The 16789-nt window shown below is 41.0% G+C and overlaps 1 protein-coding gene across 1 annotated transcript in view; it reads right to left on the bottom strand.

The window, feature by feature from the left end:
* The window catches only part of PEX7 (peroxisomal biogenesis factor 7), a 75602-nt gene extending 59051 nt beyond the window's left edge, over nucleotides 1-16551 (bottom strand). The window contains exons 1-5 of the mRNA XM_052645790.1: nucleotides 16352-16551; nucleotides 14542-14599; nucleotides 13386-13536; nucleotides 1309-1386; nucleotides 822-930 (exon numbers count right to left, since the gene is read on the bottom strand). Of these exons, the coding sequence (XP_052501750.1) occupies nucleotides 822-930; nucleotides 1309-1386; nucleotides 13386-13536; nucleotides 14542-14599; nucleotides 16352-16481 (526 nt within the window). The 5' untranslated portion in view covers nucleotides 16482-16551. The remainder of the gene's footprint in view (nucleotides 1-821; nucleotides 931-1308; nucleotides 1387-13385; nucleotides 13537-14541; nucleotides 14600-16351) is intronic.
* Nucleotides 16552-16789: the final 238 nt, after the last annotated feature.

The following is a 16789-nucleotide window of genomic DNA, read 5'->3' as shown; positions in this document are numbered from 1 at the left end:
GAGAGAAAGGCAAACAGCCAGGGGAGAGGTGCTCTAGAGCAGTCAGGGGTGAGTGACGGTGCGGGCCGCTATTTCAACGACCATTTGGCAGGTGGCCCATGTTGTTTTAAATGGACTGCAGACAAGCTGTGCGATGTTTCTCTACAAATTATGTATATTGTTCAGATTATATATGATTTATGAATCGGCCTAAAGAACCAAATTTGTAAACCCTCATGCAAACAGTACAAAATCTAATTTTTAAACGTTTATAAAATGACTTCTGTCCATTAAAAAATATAGAGATATATAAATGTATGTATCTACTTAATCTTAGAATTGAAGATATACATTAAAAGCAAACAGGAAAAATGATCATACCAAATACAGTCTTGCTATGGCTTAGTGGCAATGACTTAATCCCTAACAGAGGGGTAAATACCAAGCAAAGGAGGTTAACTATGTGTGAGACATTTTGTGTTTCCTTATTTCATCCTGTGAACAACTCCACAAGCCCCATTTTACTGATGAGAAAAGTCATCACATCACCCTGAGGTCCCATAACTGACCACTGAAAGGAGTTTCCAAATTCAATCAAGTTCAATGTCAGAGTCCTCACTTTGTCCCTGACCTCTCATCTCACCAAAAGAATACATGTTAAGGCAAAAGGTTAGAAGCACGTTGGCTAATTCTTGTCTAGAGACTAAGAAAGAATGAAATAGTCTCAAGAGTTCAAGCAGGAATGCTTACTTCTCCAAACCTAAGGTACACAGCGCCACCTTCTGGGGAAAGTGAGGTCGCCATTCACCACAAATAAGGTTTTTGGTAAATTTATTATTTACCTGAGGATGAAGCAAAGCAGCCAGGAATGTGGGGAGACCAGATCGTGCTATAAATGACACTTTCATGGCCTCTAAAAGTGCACAGAGACTTTCCAACAGTTGGATCCCACTACAAATAAAGGAACAGATCAATCACTTAACAGGAGTAAATTAAAATTTATGCTTTATATATACTATATATGACACATCATATATATACACACACAATATACACATATATCTCAAGGATTTATGCAAAGTATATTTTTATATAAAGCAGTATAGTATTTAAGAGGCCAAAATCATCAATGCTGAGCTAATTATTATTTTATAGCTCAAAGATTAGAAAATTTTAAATTCTAATAAATGCTTTAATATAATGTTTTTTGAAAAGAAAATTAGCTGTCTAACTGAAAAGCAAGAGAAGTATGTTCTAGAAAATAAAAAACTTGAGTGGACACTCTGGGGAAGGGAATATCTGGTTTTACATACAGTAATGCTGACATACCAGTCTGACAGTTTGATCCCATGAGCCAGACACCACAAGCTGTTCACCTCTGGTTTGGCTCCAGTCAACACTGTACACCTGAAACATTTAAAAGTGTCATTTATAAAGTGAAAGAGCTGGGGCAGGGTAGACACATGTATACCTATGACCGATTCATGTTGATGTACAGCAGAAACCATCACAATATTGTAATTATCCTCCAATTAAAATAAATAAATTAATTTAATTTTAAAAAAAGGAAAGAGCATCAAGTTCAACATTACATCTTATCTGTTTATAACCGAACAGTCAGTTAGAACAACTAATTCACTTGGTTAAAACATCAAAGCTCTATAAACCTCCCCATAGTGTCAGACAAAGGTCATTGTGTCTATGCCCCTAGACTTACCCCTAACAGGTAAGACTCCACTCTACAGAGTTGAGAATCCTACAGAGTATTTCTAAGATCTTCTCCACTAAAACAAATTATACATATGTTTAAACCTCCCAATAAATCACTGTCTGCAGCACCCTGAAGAAACATCAGAGAAGATTAGAAAGTTAGTCATCTAAAAACACTTGCCAGGCCAATGTTTATCAGAAAGTAGTAAAATTCAATTAATATCCCTTTTTTAGTCTTTCTTGATAAAAGCATACAGGAACCAGGTTTTCCTTTCAGATCTATTGGTAAACAGCTTCAGTTATCTAATGCTGCTCTCAGTAAATCACTTTAAGTGAATTATTTGAAAACTTATGGAAACAGTTTTAATCCTGTTATCAGATAAAATAGGTCATATACAGATCACTACTGGAAGCTAAGTTCAACTAAATTATGTGCATAATGAAACTTCACAAAAGCAGTTCTGCCCCAGACCCAAGAATATGCCATTAAGTGTGAACAGCCAGCAGGTTTATTTTGAATCTAAAAACTCTACCGTATTTACGTAGGAAGTATGACTGTCTGGGGTTTGTGGCAGCTAAAGTATGGGTTCCCTGTTCTCTGCTGCCTAATGCTATGCCTAGCCATATTGGAACCTGAGTTTAAAACCAAAAAAATTAGTAACACTGATTCTGCCTTTACTTAAAACTTTGATATCTGGCTCATTGTAGATTTACATTAATTTTGATTTCAAAAATACTGCATTAAGAGATTGTTTAGGGCTTCCCAGGTGGCGCTAGTGGTAAAGAACACGCCTGCCCATCCAGGAGATGTAAGAGACTCAAGGCACACACGTTCAAGCCCTGGGTCAGAAAGATCCACTGGAGGAGGCACCCACTCCAATACTCTTGCCTGGAGAATCCCATGGACAGAGCAGCCTGACTGGCTATAGTCCACAGCGTCACAAAGAGTCGGACACACAACTGAAGCGACTTAGCATGAACACAAGAGATTATTTATCCTGACTACTGAGCTTTTTGTGTACAGTCACTCAGACCTGTCGGACTCTTTGCAACCCTATGGACTGTAGCCTGCCAGGTTCCTCTCTCCGTGGAATTTTCCAGGCAGAAATACTGGAGTGGGTTGCCATTTTCTCCTCCAGGGGATCTTCCTGACCAGGGATCAAACCCGTGTCTCGTGTCTCCCACTTTGGCAGACGAGTTCTTTCGCACCAGTGCCACCTGGGAGGTTTTTTGGGGTGGCTCAGACAGTAAAGCATCTGCCTGCAATGCGGGAGACCCAGGTTCAACCCCTAGGTTGGGAAGATCTCCCGAGAAGGAAATGGCAACCCACTCCAGTACTCCTGCCTGGAAAATCCCATGGACGAAGGAACCTGGTGGGCTACATTCCATGGGGTCGCAAAGAGTCAGACACGACTGAGCAACTTCACTTTCACTTCACTTAAATTATATATCCAAAGTAAGCACTTCACCACTCTAGTTCTGGCCCAGCTGCAGCCTGTATTCTTACAAAAGAGAGAAGAGCAGTCGGAACACTAAAGAAATCGCAACCCAGCAACAGAATAGCTCATAAAGTACACAGTAGAGTCAGCAAGATCCAAAGAGGTGCTGCAGTCATCTGTCAGTTACGGATGGAAAAAGATAAGCCTGGAGGCAATCAGAGAAGATCTTGAGACCTAAAGAGTCTGTGCTCACTGCAATATAATGATTTAAAAAACCAAATTTATCTCCACAACCTGCATCGTTGCTAAGTAATTATAAAGACCTACTGCTAACATCATTAGCTCAGACTCCTCTGCCTCTACACAGTTCCAGTGTGACACAGGACTTGAAACCTTATGACTTCTCATTTTTAAAACTTCAAGAGCCTCCACGGGCTCAGAGAAAACCCAGCCCCAAAGATAACAAAAGACAGGAGGTATGAAAACTATGCTGCTGCCAGCTCTGCCATGTGACACAGGACAAAGTGGCAAGCATCAAGGTCTAGGACAACAAGACCGAGCATAGAACACACGTGGTGAGGTTTAAAATGGGATAAAAAAGAAGGAGATAAAGGTGATTCAATCAACAAATACTTTTTGTTTGCCTTACTGTGTTTAAAAATACTAGGACATGGAAACATAACAGTGTAAGCCAGGATATTGTGTTTAAAACACAAAAACTGTAGACCATGAATACAAAAGCTGGTAGGACGGAAAAATTCAGCTTGATGCCCAGAAGAAAAGAATCTTCGCAAAGCCCTGCAGGCTGGCTAAAATGTCAACAGCAGAAGGCAGAGGTGAAAACAGCGACCAGAAACTCCCTCAAAGACACAAATGGGGACATAAGCTCCCTAGGGATGGGAACTAGTGAACGCCGCAAGATAACACCAAGGTTTTGTGCCTGGGGACTGTCAGCAATGGTGGCATTAACAACACTGGAAGACTGGAGGAAGAGTGATAATGTGTAATTTTAGACATGGTGAGTTTGAGGTGACAGCCTGATAGTCAAGTGGAAATGTCTAGGAAGGACAGGGTTTGGGCATTAACCTCAAGCCCTGAAAAAAATTTACAGCATGAGAGATGTTTGGGAGACAGCCAAAAAGGAATGACTGGATTCCATTATCCCAATCTCAAGTCAAATCTATTCAATAAATGTTTACTGCGAACAAGGGACGAAGAGTATAGTGTTAGGCAAAACAGATAAAGTACCAGCCTTCGTGGATCTTATACTTTAGCAACGGAAGATGTGCTATAAGTATATAATTTCAGGTTGCGATCAAAAAGAACTATTCAGAAAAATAATGCAGAGTAAGAAGACTAGAAAATAACAACAAGGGTGGGGAGGGGGCAGGTCACTGCTCAGCAAAGCGGTCAGTGAAGATGTCTCTGAACAGAGACCTGAGTGCAGTGAGACAGAACCCTGCAGATTTGAGAGGAAAGGTTTCCAAAGCAAAGAGCAAGCCTAGAAGGAAACAAGCTCATCACACCTTAAGACCAGCAAGGTCAAACGGCTCAGAGCGATAAGACTCCAAAGGGCCATGAGTTTGTATATAGTTTCTCTGAAGAGGCTACAACCATCAACCATAAGCGACCGCCTACCTCACAGGACGCTTCTAACTGCTCCCTCCTCCATTCTTGTTCACCTCCAATCCATTACCCATTTGCTGTTGGTCAGCTGGGAAGTGGGATCTCACTCTGGGACCCCATGGGCTGCAGCATGCCAGGCTCCTCTGACCTCCACTATCTCCCAGCGTTTGCTGAAATCCACATCCATTGAGTTGGTGATGCTATCTAACCGTCTCATCCTCTGCTGCCTACTTGGTTTCCACATGGTTACTACATGGCTCCTACAGCTTACCATCTTCACTCAACACTGAGATTCACTCATGCTGTTGCTTTTCAGCCAAAGGTCAAAATCATGCAAAACTGTGCATGTGTACGCATAAAACTAAAAGGAAAAATAAAGAAGATATAAATAGAAAATTCAGGATAATGGTTGTTCTTGGGAAAAAAGGAGGATGAAGGACTGACTCAGAAAAAAGAAGCTACAGGAAGGACAGAAGCAGCAACCAGGGGCTCCAATGGTACAGGTAATGTTTTCTTTCTTAACCTAAATGATGAATATGTAAGTGCTCACTATATATTTTTACAACTCACATATATTTTATATGCACGAAGTGTATCATAGGAAAATTTTTAAATCTGCAGTATTCTTCTACTGATCTTCGCATAACAGCCAAAATGCTAACTGCTCCAGGCACACAGACTCAGCCCTTCCCTTGCAAGCAAGCAGTTTCTTTTGCCTTGAACCCTGTCCTCTGACATCTCCACCTGAATAGTTCATTCCAACTGTCTCCTCAGACTCAAGGATGTCCCCCCCACACACACCCACCCCCGTCCCTTCCCCCAGGCCAGATCCTCCCCTCTCATAGCACTCTGTACATTCACAGCATGTATTACATTCCAAATTAACTAACCCAGCAGCTTAAGCCTTTCTTTCCCCGAGAGGGAAAGGACCTTGCCTGACTTGTTCATCTTCCCTGTTAGGCCTTATACAGTTCCTTGCAGACAGAGAGTTAATCAAAGTTTCTGGACTGAATGAGGAACAGAGAGACAATCTGGGTGGAAAGCACATCTCACATTAGTCTACCCTTCTATCTTTTCCCCAGTCCCAATTCCCGGCTCCACTCCCATTCAAAGAGCAGACATGGCAAATGGTTAAGTTAAATATAAAAAGAAGAGTGATATGCAGCTATACTTTAAAAACAGGGTCCTCCGAAGGCCTATCTTATGAAATTACTCTTGGTAGTGGTGAAGAAAATTAATTGGGAAATTGCAGAAAGAAACAAAAAAAAAAACCACTGAACAATACTTTGTGGGGCTTTATGAAACCTGAATCTCATCAAAACCACAGTTTGAGGAGGACAAATGCTATTACCGAATCCAATTCCCATAGAGCTCAGTTTTAATCGACCGCACAGTATTGCCCTTTTTCAAGTTGGTCTATTTAATTAAAAATCATCAAATAAAAACTGTATCCAGAATGTTCATACTTATCTATATCAATACAAAGGAAAGGGACACTGAATTTTAATTACTGAGTGATTAGAAAGGGCTACATTTTTTTAATATGAAACAAATTTAAAAGTATTTTCCATTATAGATATTTTAAAATGCACATAAGAGTAGAGAAAACAGCATAACAAATAAGGTACCCATCACACACCTTCCGTAATTATCTACATTTTACCCATCCTATTTCATTTGTTCCGTTACTGACTGAACGACTGTTGGAGTATTTTAATCCATTGGACTATTTCATTCACAAATACTTCAGAAGTAAGAATGTTTTCACCTTTTACATGAGCACAAGGCCATTTTCGCACCTTAGATTAACAACAGCTCCTTAACATCACCTAATACTTAGTCCATATTCCTATTTCCCTAACTGCATCAAAAACATCTTTTCTAGTTGGTTTACCAGGAGGCACAGTTGGTTAAAAAAAAAAAAAAGCCCACCTCCAATGCAGGAGATGCAACAGATGTGGGTTAGATCCCTGGGTCACAAATATCCCCTGGAGGAGGAAACGGCAACCCACTCCAGTATTCTTGCCTAGAAAATTCCATGGATGGAGGAGGAGCCTGGTGGGCTACAGTCCATGGGGTCGCAATGAGTCGGTCACAATGGAGCATGCACATGCAGATCTAAACAAGGATCCAAAGTTCCCATTTTATACTCAGCTGTTATGCCTCTTAAATCTTTTCTAATCTAAGAAAATTCGCTCCCCACCTTGGTTTTCCTGCCGCCTTACCCCACCAATGACATTTATTTGCTGAAGAAACAAAATTATTGGTCCTACGGAATGTTCTACATTCTGAATTTGACTTGTTTCCTCATGGTAGTGATCAACTTTTTCCTCTACCCTTCTTATTTTATTTAAATTGGAATTTAGATCTAGAGGCTTGATTCCATTCAGTTCAGTCTTTTTTTTTTTAAGCTTCCTATTGTATTAGGAAGATTCTAATACAAGAAATTTTCCATACCAACTATTTGATTACCCCACAATGAAATTCATACAGGAAAAGCAGGATAAATGCCTTGATTCTTTATTTATCAATTCATGATCAAAGACTTTAAGTGGATCAAATATCTCTTAAAGTTTTTCAGCAAACTGATACGCCTCACTATTTCACAATGAAGACAAACTTTAACTATTTCTAAAAACTGTAATAAGCACACTGAGCATCAGATGTCGAAGTATTAAACTGAATCTGTCATCTTTAAAGTCACTTTTAACTCACTCTCAACAGCACTATGCTATAAGCCATGAAGTCAGAAACAGAAGTCTCAATTCACTCTTTTTTCTCCTTGCTGAATCTTTTAAAGTTTTCTCATTCTTCATTCCCATTATATATTCAACAGCAGGCTAAGCTAAAGGCATTCTATGGGGCTCAAAAGACATAATGGCCTCTACAGTTAAACAATACAGAGAAAAATCAACTTCTGCTTTGATGCTAAGTTTAGAAGCCATGCAAAGGGAAAATGTCCATGCGTTTTTTTCTTTTCATGTCACTTTCATTCCTTTGGGCCTAAAATACATCTAGGTCTTGGATGTCTCCTTTTTGCTTCAGTGACTATTCATCTGACAATCAGAAAACTAATGGCTGAACTTAATTTATTCAACACTGTTTGCTGAATATTCAACGAATATTTAGTAGCCCCTCAAAACTGTTTGATTTTAAATCAGCCCTTTTGTTTCTGCATACTTGGTGTAAGAGACAAACTTTAAATAAATGCTGTATTTCTCTCTAATGAAAAATGCCAGATACTTGGTATCTTAATACTGAGCTTTTAGGCCGATTACCAGAAATTCTCTTAATCTCATGGAGGATGACCTTTCTGAGGGCCTGACAGTCCTCCACTCATCATCCTGCTTGGTGTGGTTTGACTTTTACTAACCATCATGAGAAAGACAAGAAGTAATATTGCAGCACGCGCTGACGGGTACCTTCCCAACCACCAATCTCCCTTTCTCCTTGCTCACCTGAATCACAGCTCTGTCCTTTAGGGAAAGCTCTGTCCCTTCCTCGCTCATCCCAGGGGTGAACTTACTCAGGTGAAAGCACACGGGTGGTGGCTTGTTTCCCTCACAAGTGACAGAGTTGAGACTGGGCATATAGTGAGATGATACTGCTGCTGCTGCTAAGTCGCTTCAGTCGTGGCCAACCCTGTGCGACCCCACAGGCGGCAGCCCACCAGGCTCCCCTGTCCCTGGGATTCTCCAGGCAAGAACACTGGAGTGGGTTGCCATTTCCTTCTCTAATGCATGAAAGTGAAAAGTGAAAGGGAAGTTGCTCAGTCGTGTCCGACTCTTTGCAACCCCATGGACTGCAGCCTACCAGGCTCCTCCGCCCATGGGATTTTCCAGGCAAGAGTACTGGAGTGGGGTGCCATTGCCTTCTCCGGAGATGATACTAGGCTGGTGCAAAAGTAATTGAGCTTTTTGCACTGTTGAAATGTGCCATTTGACATTGAAATCCATTCTTAAATAAATGTGGTTATGTTACACATCATTTAAATGCACGTTTCTTGCTCTATGTTTTTTTGCTAATGACTTATTACTTGCTGTTCATATGTATTTTAGACCATGGAAATGATGTTAGACAAAAAGCAAAGTCAAGCAATTTTCTTATTCAAGTTCAAAATGGGTCATAAAGCAGCGGAGACAACTTGCAATATCAACAATGCATTTGGCCCAGGAACTGCTACCAAACGGACAGTGCAGTGGTGGTTCAGGAAGTTTTGCAAAGGAGACAAGAGCTTTGAAGATGAGGAGCACATTGGCCAGCCATCAGAAGTTGACAACCACCAACTGAGAGCGATCACTGAAGCTGATCCTCTTACAACTACACAAGAAGCTGCCAAAGAGCTCAATGTCGACAATGGTTGTTCAGCATTTGAAGCAAACTGGAAAAGTGAACAAACTCAGTAAGTGGGTGCCTCATGAGCTGACCACAAATCAAAAGAAACTGTCTTTTGAAGTTTCACCTTCTCTTGTTCTATGCAACAACAATAAACCATTTCTTGATCGGATTGTGATGTGCAACAAAAAGTGGATTCTATAGGACAACGAGCCTTGACCAGCTCAGTGGCTGGACTGAGAAGCTCCAAAGCACTTTCCAAAGCCAAACTTGCACCCAAAAAAGGTCATGGTCTCTGCTTAGTGGTCTGCTGTTGGTCTGATGCAGTACAGATTCCTGAATTCCATTACAGCTGAGAAGTATGCTCAGCAAATGGGTGAGACCTGCCAAAAACTGCAAGACCTGCCGCTGCTGTTGGTCAACAGCAAGAGCCCAATTCTTCTCTATGACAATGCCCAACTGCACATTGCACAACCAGCGCTTCAAAAGTTGAACAAATCGGACTACGAAGTTTTACCTCACCCACCATATTCACCAGACCTCTGACTCACCAACTACCACTTCTTCAAGCATCCTAACTTTTTGCATGGAAAACACTTCCACAAACAGCAGGAGCAGAAAATGCTTTCCAAGAGTTCATTACATCCCACCAAAGCATGGATTTTTATGTTACGGGAATAAAGTTATTTCTCATGGCAAAAATGCGTTGATTATAATGCTTCTTATTTTGATAATAAAGTTTTCTTTTAGAGCCTAGTTATAATGACTTAAGATTCATGGTCCAAAACCACAATTACGTTTGCAGCAAGCTAATAACCGGAACCATAGGGAGTGTAAGAATAAAGAAATCCACTGAGGAGAGCAGAGTGGAAAGGTGGGAGAAACCTGGGTATTGGATGATACTGTCAAGCCTAAATTAACCAAACCTGGACCCATCCCACCTTCATATGCCTGGTTATGTGAAATAACACACTCTGATTGTTGAATGCACTTTTACTCAGGTTTTCTCTTATTCTAATGGCCTAGGCATCTGATACAAATGTTTATCAAAAATTGCATTTGAAACAAAAATGAAGAAGGACAACCTAGAATAAAAGTCTGAAAAAACAAGCAATAACATGTCTTCAGTTAAAAAAATTAGTTATATAACTATAGAAAAAACTTATAAACTACTAGTTTAACAGTAACTCAAATAACAAAGATTGAGGTACTTTTTACAAGTTGACTAAAAGTAACCCAGCACTACAACTTGGCTCAGGAAAATATTACAACCATGTTAAATAATATTATTAGAAGTCAAGAAGTGAAGTCGCTCAGTCATGTCCGACTCTTTGCGACCCCATGGACTGTAGCCTACAAGCCTCCTCTGTCCATGGAATTTTCCAGGCAAGAGTACTGAAGTGGGTTGCCATTTATTTCCTTCTCCAGGGGATCTTCCCCACCCGGGATAGAACCCAGGTCTCCCACATTGAAGGCAGACGCTTTATAGTATGAGCCACCAGGGAGACGTATTACAACTAGAGGCTTAAGATCATGGTGGCAAAGTCATAAAAAGCTCAACACAAATAATCATATTTCTGGAATAAATTAGGTTTACAATGTTTAAAGCAACACTGTACAACAGGAGATTACCCAAAGGAGTTTACCAGGAGGGTGAAAGATGAAGAGACTGTATAACCTGAGGACAGGCCAATGGAATTATTAATACAAACGCACAGTCTGGAAGAAAGAAGACTTAGAGAGGGCATGATGGCTACTTCCAAGGGTTCTCCTTGGAAGTGGGGACAGGACTTGGTTTCATCATGTCAGAGAAAGGCATTAGAAGCAACAGTGGGTTGATACTGAAGATAGATTTGGTTTTAAGAAAGCAACTGTCTAACCAATAGAGCAATCAAAAAGCCAAATAGGGGCTTCCCCAGTGGTTCAGTGGTTAAGACTCCAATTTGCCACGCAGGCAATATGAGTTTGATACCTGGTTGGGGAAGATCCCTCATGCCACAGAGCAACTAAGCCCATCTGCCGCAACTACTGAGTCCATGCACTGCAGCTCCTGGAGTCCACGGCTGAGAGCCCATGCTCTGGAGAAGTCACTGCAATGAGAAGCTTGCACATCGCAAAGAGCAAACCCTGCCTGCTTCAACTAGAGAAAGCCTGTGTGCAGCCGCCACAGCCAAAAAACAAACAGGCAAATCTTAAAACACAAAGCCAAGAATTGAAAGAGACACATGTACCCCAATGTTCATCGCAGCACTGTTTATAATAGCCAGGACATGGAAACAACCTAGATGTCCATCAGCAGATGAATGGATAAGAAAGCTGTGGTACATATACACTGGAGTATTACTCAGCCGTTAAAAAGAATACATTTGAATCAGTTCTGATGAGATGGATGAAACTGGAGCCGATTATACAGAGTGAAGTAAGCCAGAAAGAAAAACACCAATACAGTATACTAACACATATATATGGAATTTAGAAAGATGGCAATGACGACCCTGTATGTAAGACAGCAAAAAAGACACAAATGTGTATAACGGACTTTTGGACTCAGAGGGAGAGGGAGAGGGTGGGATGATTTGGGAGAATGGCATTGTAACATGTATACTATCATGTAAGAATTGAATCGCCAGTCTATGTCCGACGCAGGATACAGCATGCTTGGGGCTGGTGCACGGTGATGACCCAGAGAGACGTTATGGGGAGGGAAGTGGGTGGGGGGTTCATGTTTGGGAACGCATGTACACCCGTGGTGGATTCATGTCAATGTATGGCAAAACCAATACAGTATTGTAAATTAAAATAAAGGAAGAAAAAAAAAGAAAGAAAGAAAAAAAAAAAAAAAAACAAAGCCAAATAAGTTATCATATAAGAGAGTGAAATTCACTTTCACTGAGATGAAGTAAAGACGGAGCTGCAATCACAAAGAACATTCTAGAACAGTATTTTTCAGAATTGTAGCAGTATACACACATCACTGGTTGTACAAGACATGATTTTAACTGGTACCTACATTTAATCTTATGTATTTATTTTACCATACATATAATGTACACACTAAGTTAGCCATCAGTTCCATGGTTCACGAATATATGCTATTTTAGGATATGCGAAATAACAATGTAAAGTTCATTTAAAGGAAAACATTAAACCAGTTTCTCAGATTTAACATAACTGGATATATTACTTTATGATTTGTTAGTTACAACCCTAGAATTTATACAGATAAGCAATACAAGGCCCAAAGATTTAAGAAAAAATTTTTGAGAGGAAAAATAATTTTAAAAAAGAAAGAAAAAACATTCAGTTAACTATAAGTAATACATGGAAATGGTAAAAATGACTGAATTCTGGACATGCTGCTTTGTGAGGATTCTTGCACTGAACATCCTAAAGCTAAAGTTCCTCCCTTATCAAAGCTATCTTAGTGTTCAGTGGTTCTATCAAAATACAATCATTCACAACTACATCTACTCAAAGATCCTCCTTCACAATAAAATGGAATAACTGAAATTTTCTATTATTTTCATCACAATCTCAGAAATTATGATTTTTAATAGCTAGAGCTATAAAAATGATGTTTAGAATCTTCACATAACTACTCTGTTATTACAAAAAACTAACACTCTTGCATCTAATAAGCATTTACTGAAGCCAGGAACTGTGCTGGACACAAATTTGCAAGTAAATTTGCAAGTATTCATTTGAAGGATCTACTGAGAAGAATTTTAAAACACACCCAAGGAGAAAATTTTTACTATCATGTTCAGTAAAAGTATATATGTATTTTAATATGACTGAAGGCCAAACTATTTTCTATGCTACCCATACACACAGACAACATCTAGTACATGAACGAGATTTAGTTTTTAAACTTATTCGGTAAGCTCTGCTTTATATTCAGGATTTCATGCTCATGCTTAAATACATTCTGAAAATCCTTGGTGAAGCCCTAAAGGCAATCTTACAATGTCTGGGTGAAAAGTCCGCCTACCTCTATCTTAAGGCAGTGTATGGAGGCATAGCCTTTCTAAAGCCTAAAGAAAGTAATGGGCCTCTGGAGGAAACAGTGCCACAGTATACTTCCTACCAGAGGCGTTTTTACTGACTAATGAGAAGCCTGACCTTTCCTTCTTTCCCAGCTCCTTAGGCCAAGAGGTACTTGATGTTTGGATAATCAAATAACCAGTGACATCTAACATGTACAAGAAACACTAAAACTTCGTGTCCCCATGTGTCCACCCCCAAATGGATTTCAACCAAAGAAAAATAATCAACCCAGAAAGACCTCCTTCCTACCTCCTGAGTGTGCTCCTTGAAGACCTGCAGTGGCCCTGTGGCCCTGGCGGTATCCCAGAGCTGTAAGGAGCCATCGCCACTACAGGTGACCAGCACATGCTCATTGTTCTCACTCCAGGTCACATCAAACAAACCATCGTTCCAGTCAAAGCTACACCAGGAAAATTAAAACCAAAAAATCTAGTTACACAGGCAGCTGAACATATAATAACAATCTTTTTTTTTTTCAGTTTATCACATATTTTTAACACAGTATCTCACAATGTCTTCACAAATATGGGAGATTTCATACAGTAGGCACTTGATAGATGCAGAAACAAGTGCAGAGAACCTTAAAAGAACAGCCCAGTTACGAAGCCAGAGAACTGCACAGGGCTTCCAACTAGAAATAGGACACTGTTTACATGAGAACACGCTGCCACACTTGGGTGCTCGCTGTCTTCTGTGGTTCAAAGGAGGGATCAGCAAGCACTTGAAAATATCAATTTAGATCAATAATTTCAGTGTTTCCCATAAATCTTTCACCTGAGGTATCAGCAGGTAGTTATTTTCTGAGGCAATTTCCTTTCCTTTCTCCACCCTTGACTAACCCTGATGGAGGTGTTAATGAATCTAACAGTCACATAGATAAGAAAAGTACAGAGTGAAGAAAGGGAAAAAGGTAATAATTAGTTCCTGAATGAGTAAAGCTAAAGACACAAAGGTGACTTTCCTAGTGGTCCAGTGGTTAAGAATCCACCTTGCAATTCAGAGGATGCAGGTCTGGGAACTAAGATCCCAGACGCCCTGGGCAACTAAGGCCACACACCACAACTAAAGATTCCATGTGACACAACAAATATCCTGTGTGCCACAACTAAGACTCGATGCAGCCAAATAAATAAATTTAAAAAAGAAGACAGCAAAGATAGGAATGTCAAACAAGATACCAACTAGCTTACATTTTTGTATGTTTAAGTTTTATCATTTATAAGTGAATATTGAACAAGAGATTTAGAAGAAAAGTGACAATCACAAGTTAATGGCAAAAATCAGTTCCACAATATGCAAATCCTGAAGGCTTTTTTATATTACAAATTAAAACATCTTACTGACTACAAAGATTTAAAACCAAAAGCAACAGAGAATACATATAATTTTAATAGAACCATCTTACCTTCTAAAAAGCCTAAGCCCAGATTCATTTTGATCCAATATTAGCAGAGTTCCACTGCCTAAAGGAAAAAAAAGTTGAGGTCAAGGCAAAGGGGTATCAAGAACTGAGAACAATACTACAGTCACAAATTTCTCTCTAAAGTTCCTTGAGACCACATAAACAAAATGATCAGGACTGCGCTCTCCATCTCTCTCTCTACATTGTACTTCAGTAATTACATACTAAATTTACTATCTCACCTACACTTGGATTCCAGACACAGCTGAACAGGGGAGAGATATTTAAGTGCATCCTCTAGGGCCAGGATGACATGTACACAAACCTCCCAAACATGTGTGATCATTCCTATTCACAGGAGAGGAAACTCAGGCTTATAGACACCAGGGACTACACCTTCTACTATAATACATCACACTGCCTCCACAAGAAACCTAAAATACATTGTGTGTGATTTAAAAACACATACCTGGTGGATTTTACCACATACTTGGCAGTAAAGTGCTGAACACAATATACCATTACCCATCAAAGAGGAGTTATTTCACTGAAGATCAGTGTATTTCAGAAAGTTAGATTTGTTACACGGTTGGAAGAAAAAAAAACTGTATTTATACATGATTGACTTAAAAAAAAACACATTCTAGAGAGATTTTTAAGGATTTAATTTAAAACATTACAAACTCACGAGTCTTCAACCTTAAAGGTGGGCAAGTATTGCAAATCTGAATTTGCAACCACTAAAAGCTAATAGTGAAAACATAAAAAGCAAATATTTCTCTCCTTCTGAGCTGTAGAAATCACTTTTTTTTCAACTGTATGATTCTACAAAAAAAAAAAAAACACTATCGCGATCTGATATTATGCAATGAATTGTTTCATAGAATTTCAGTGTGTAAACGAGAGCTAGGAAATTAATTAACAGAAAGTCCAAAATCAAGAAGGGAATCCTGCCTTTCAACCAGAGACAATTAACTTGAGCCTCTAACTGCCTGTATATGTCTGTATTCCTCCCAAGACAACAAAGGACTCAGAGCTTCATGAATTTCTTGCTGGTTCTTGCGGGGAAACGCCTAGCGTCTGTTCATTGGAAGGACTGATGCTGAAGCTCCAATACTTTGGCCAGCTGATGCCAAGAACTGACTCCTTGGAAAAGACCCTGATGCTGGGAAAGATTGAAGGCAGGAGGAGAAGGGGACGACAGAGGATGAGATGGTTGGATGGCATCACCGACTGGATGGATATGAGTTTGTGCAAGCTCCTGGAGCTGGTCATGGAGAGGGAGGCCTGGCGTGCTGCAGTCCATGGGGTCGCAAAGAGTCGGATACGACTGAGTGACTGAACTGAACTGAACAGGGTGCATCCTTACGACGCACAGCCTGTGGTGAATGTGGTCCAATTAACCGGTACTGGGGTGATCCTGCAGACCGTCTTCCAAGTGCTGTGGGTCCGGTCGGACCGGTAGGAGGGGCCACACGGGTTCAGCCAGCTCTCCGCAGAGCCACTCGTACCAGGCGGGGTATGTGTCTTGCCGGCGAAGGAGTTGGTGCGCTCTTTAAGAGTAAGGATTACGGGCACTAGGCACCTTCCACATCCTGTTTCCGCACAGTAAGTGGAAAGGTGAGGCACTCTACTCTAGACCAACTCCCCACACTGGACAAAAGCGGTCAGGAAGCCAGCCAACTCCTTGGCTACCCCTGGCCTTCTTTTGCCGCGCCGTCTACTGTCGGAAGTGATTTCCGACCACGGGGAGGAGCTGGACCTTGGCTGGAACCCGCCCCCGCCCGGGAGGCTCGGCGCGACCCGGCCTCACCCGCGATGCCGTAGTGCTGCGAGGCGGCGCAGGCTAGTCGGCCCGGCAGGTATGGGGAGAACTCGGCAGCGTAGCCGTGGCGGCCGGGCACCCGCAGCGTCCGTACCCCTCCTCCGGGCGTCGCGGTCATCCCGCCCGCTGCCTCCGGCCCTCGCCGCTTTGGCCGCCGGAGCCGTTCCGAATAGGAGGCGGACCGTCCGGACTCGCTAAAAGAGCTAGACTCTAGCAGCCAAGGCGGAAGTGAGGACACCGGTTGCCCTGAATGCTAGATTTCGATTGGTTCGCAAGGGAAAGGGAATTGACTCTGATGGAAGCCATACTTGTTTTGGGCAAAACAAACGCTTGGCCCCGGCTGTAACGAATTAAACCTGAAGGTCGTTTTTCAAGGATTAAGTGGTGATTCTGACACCTTTTGTTTTTACATCTCAGCCTCCACCG

The sequence above is a fragment of the Budorcas taxicolor genome, chromosome 9 (genome assembly GCF_023091745.1).
Source record: "Budorcas taxicolor isolate Tak-1 chromosome 9, Takin1.1, whole genome shotgun sequence".
Lineage (NCBI taxonomy): Eukaryota > Metazoa > Chordata > Mammalia > Artiodactyla > Bovidae > Budorcas > Budorcas taxicolor.
This window is presented reverse-complemented; position numbering and strand designations above follow the sequence as displayed.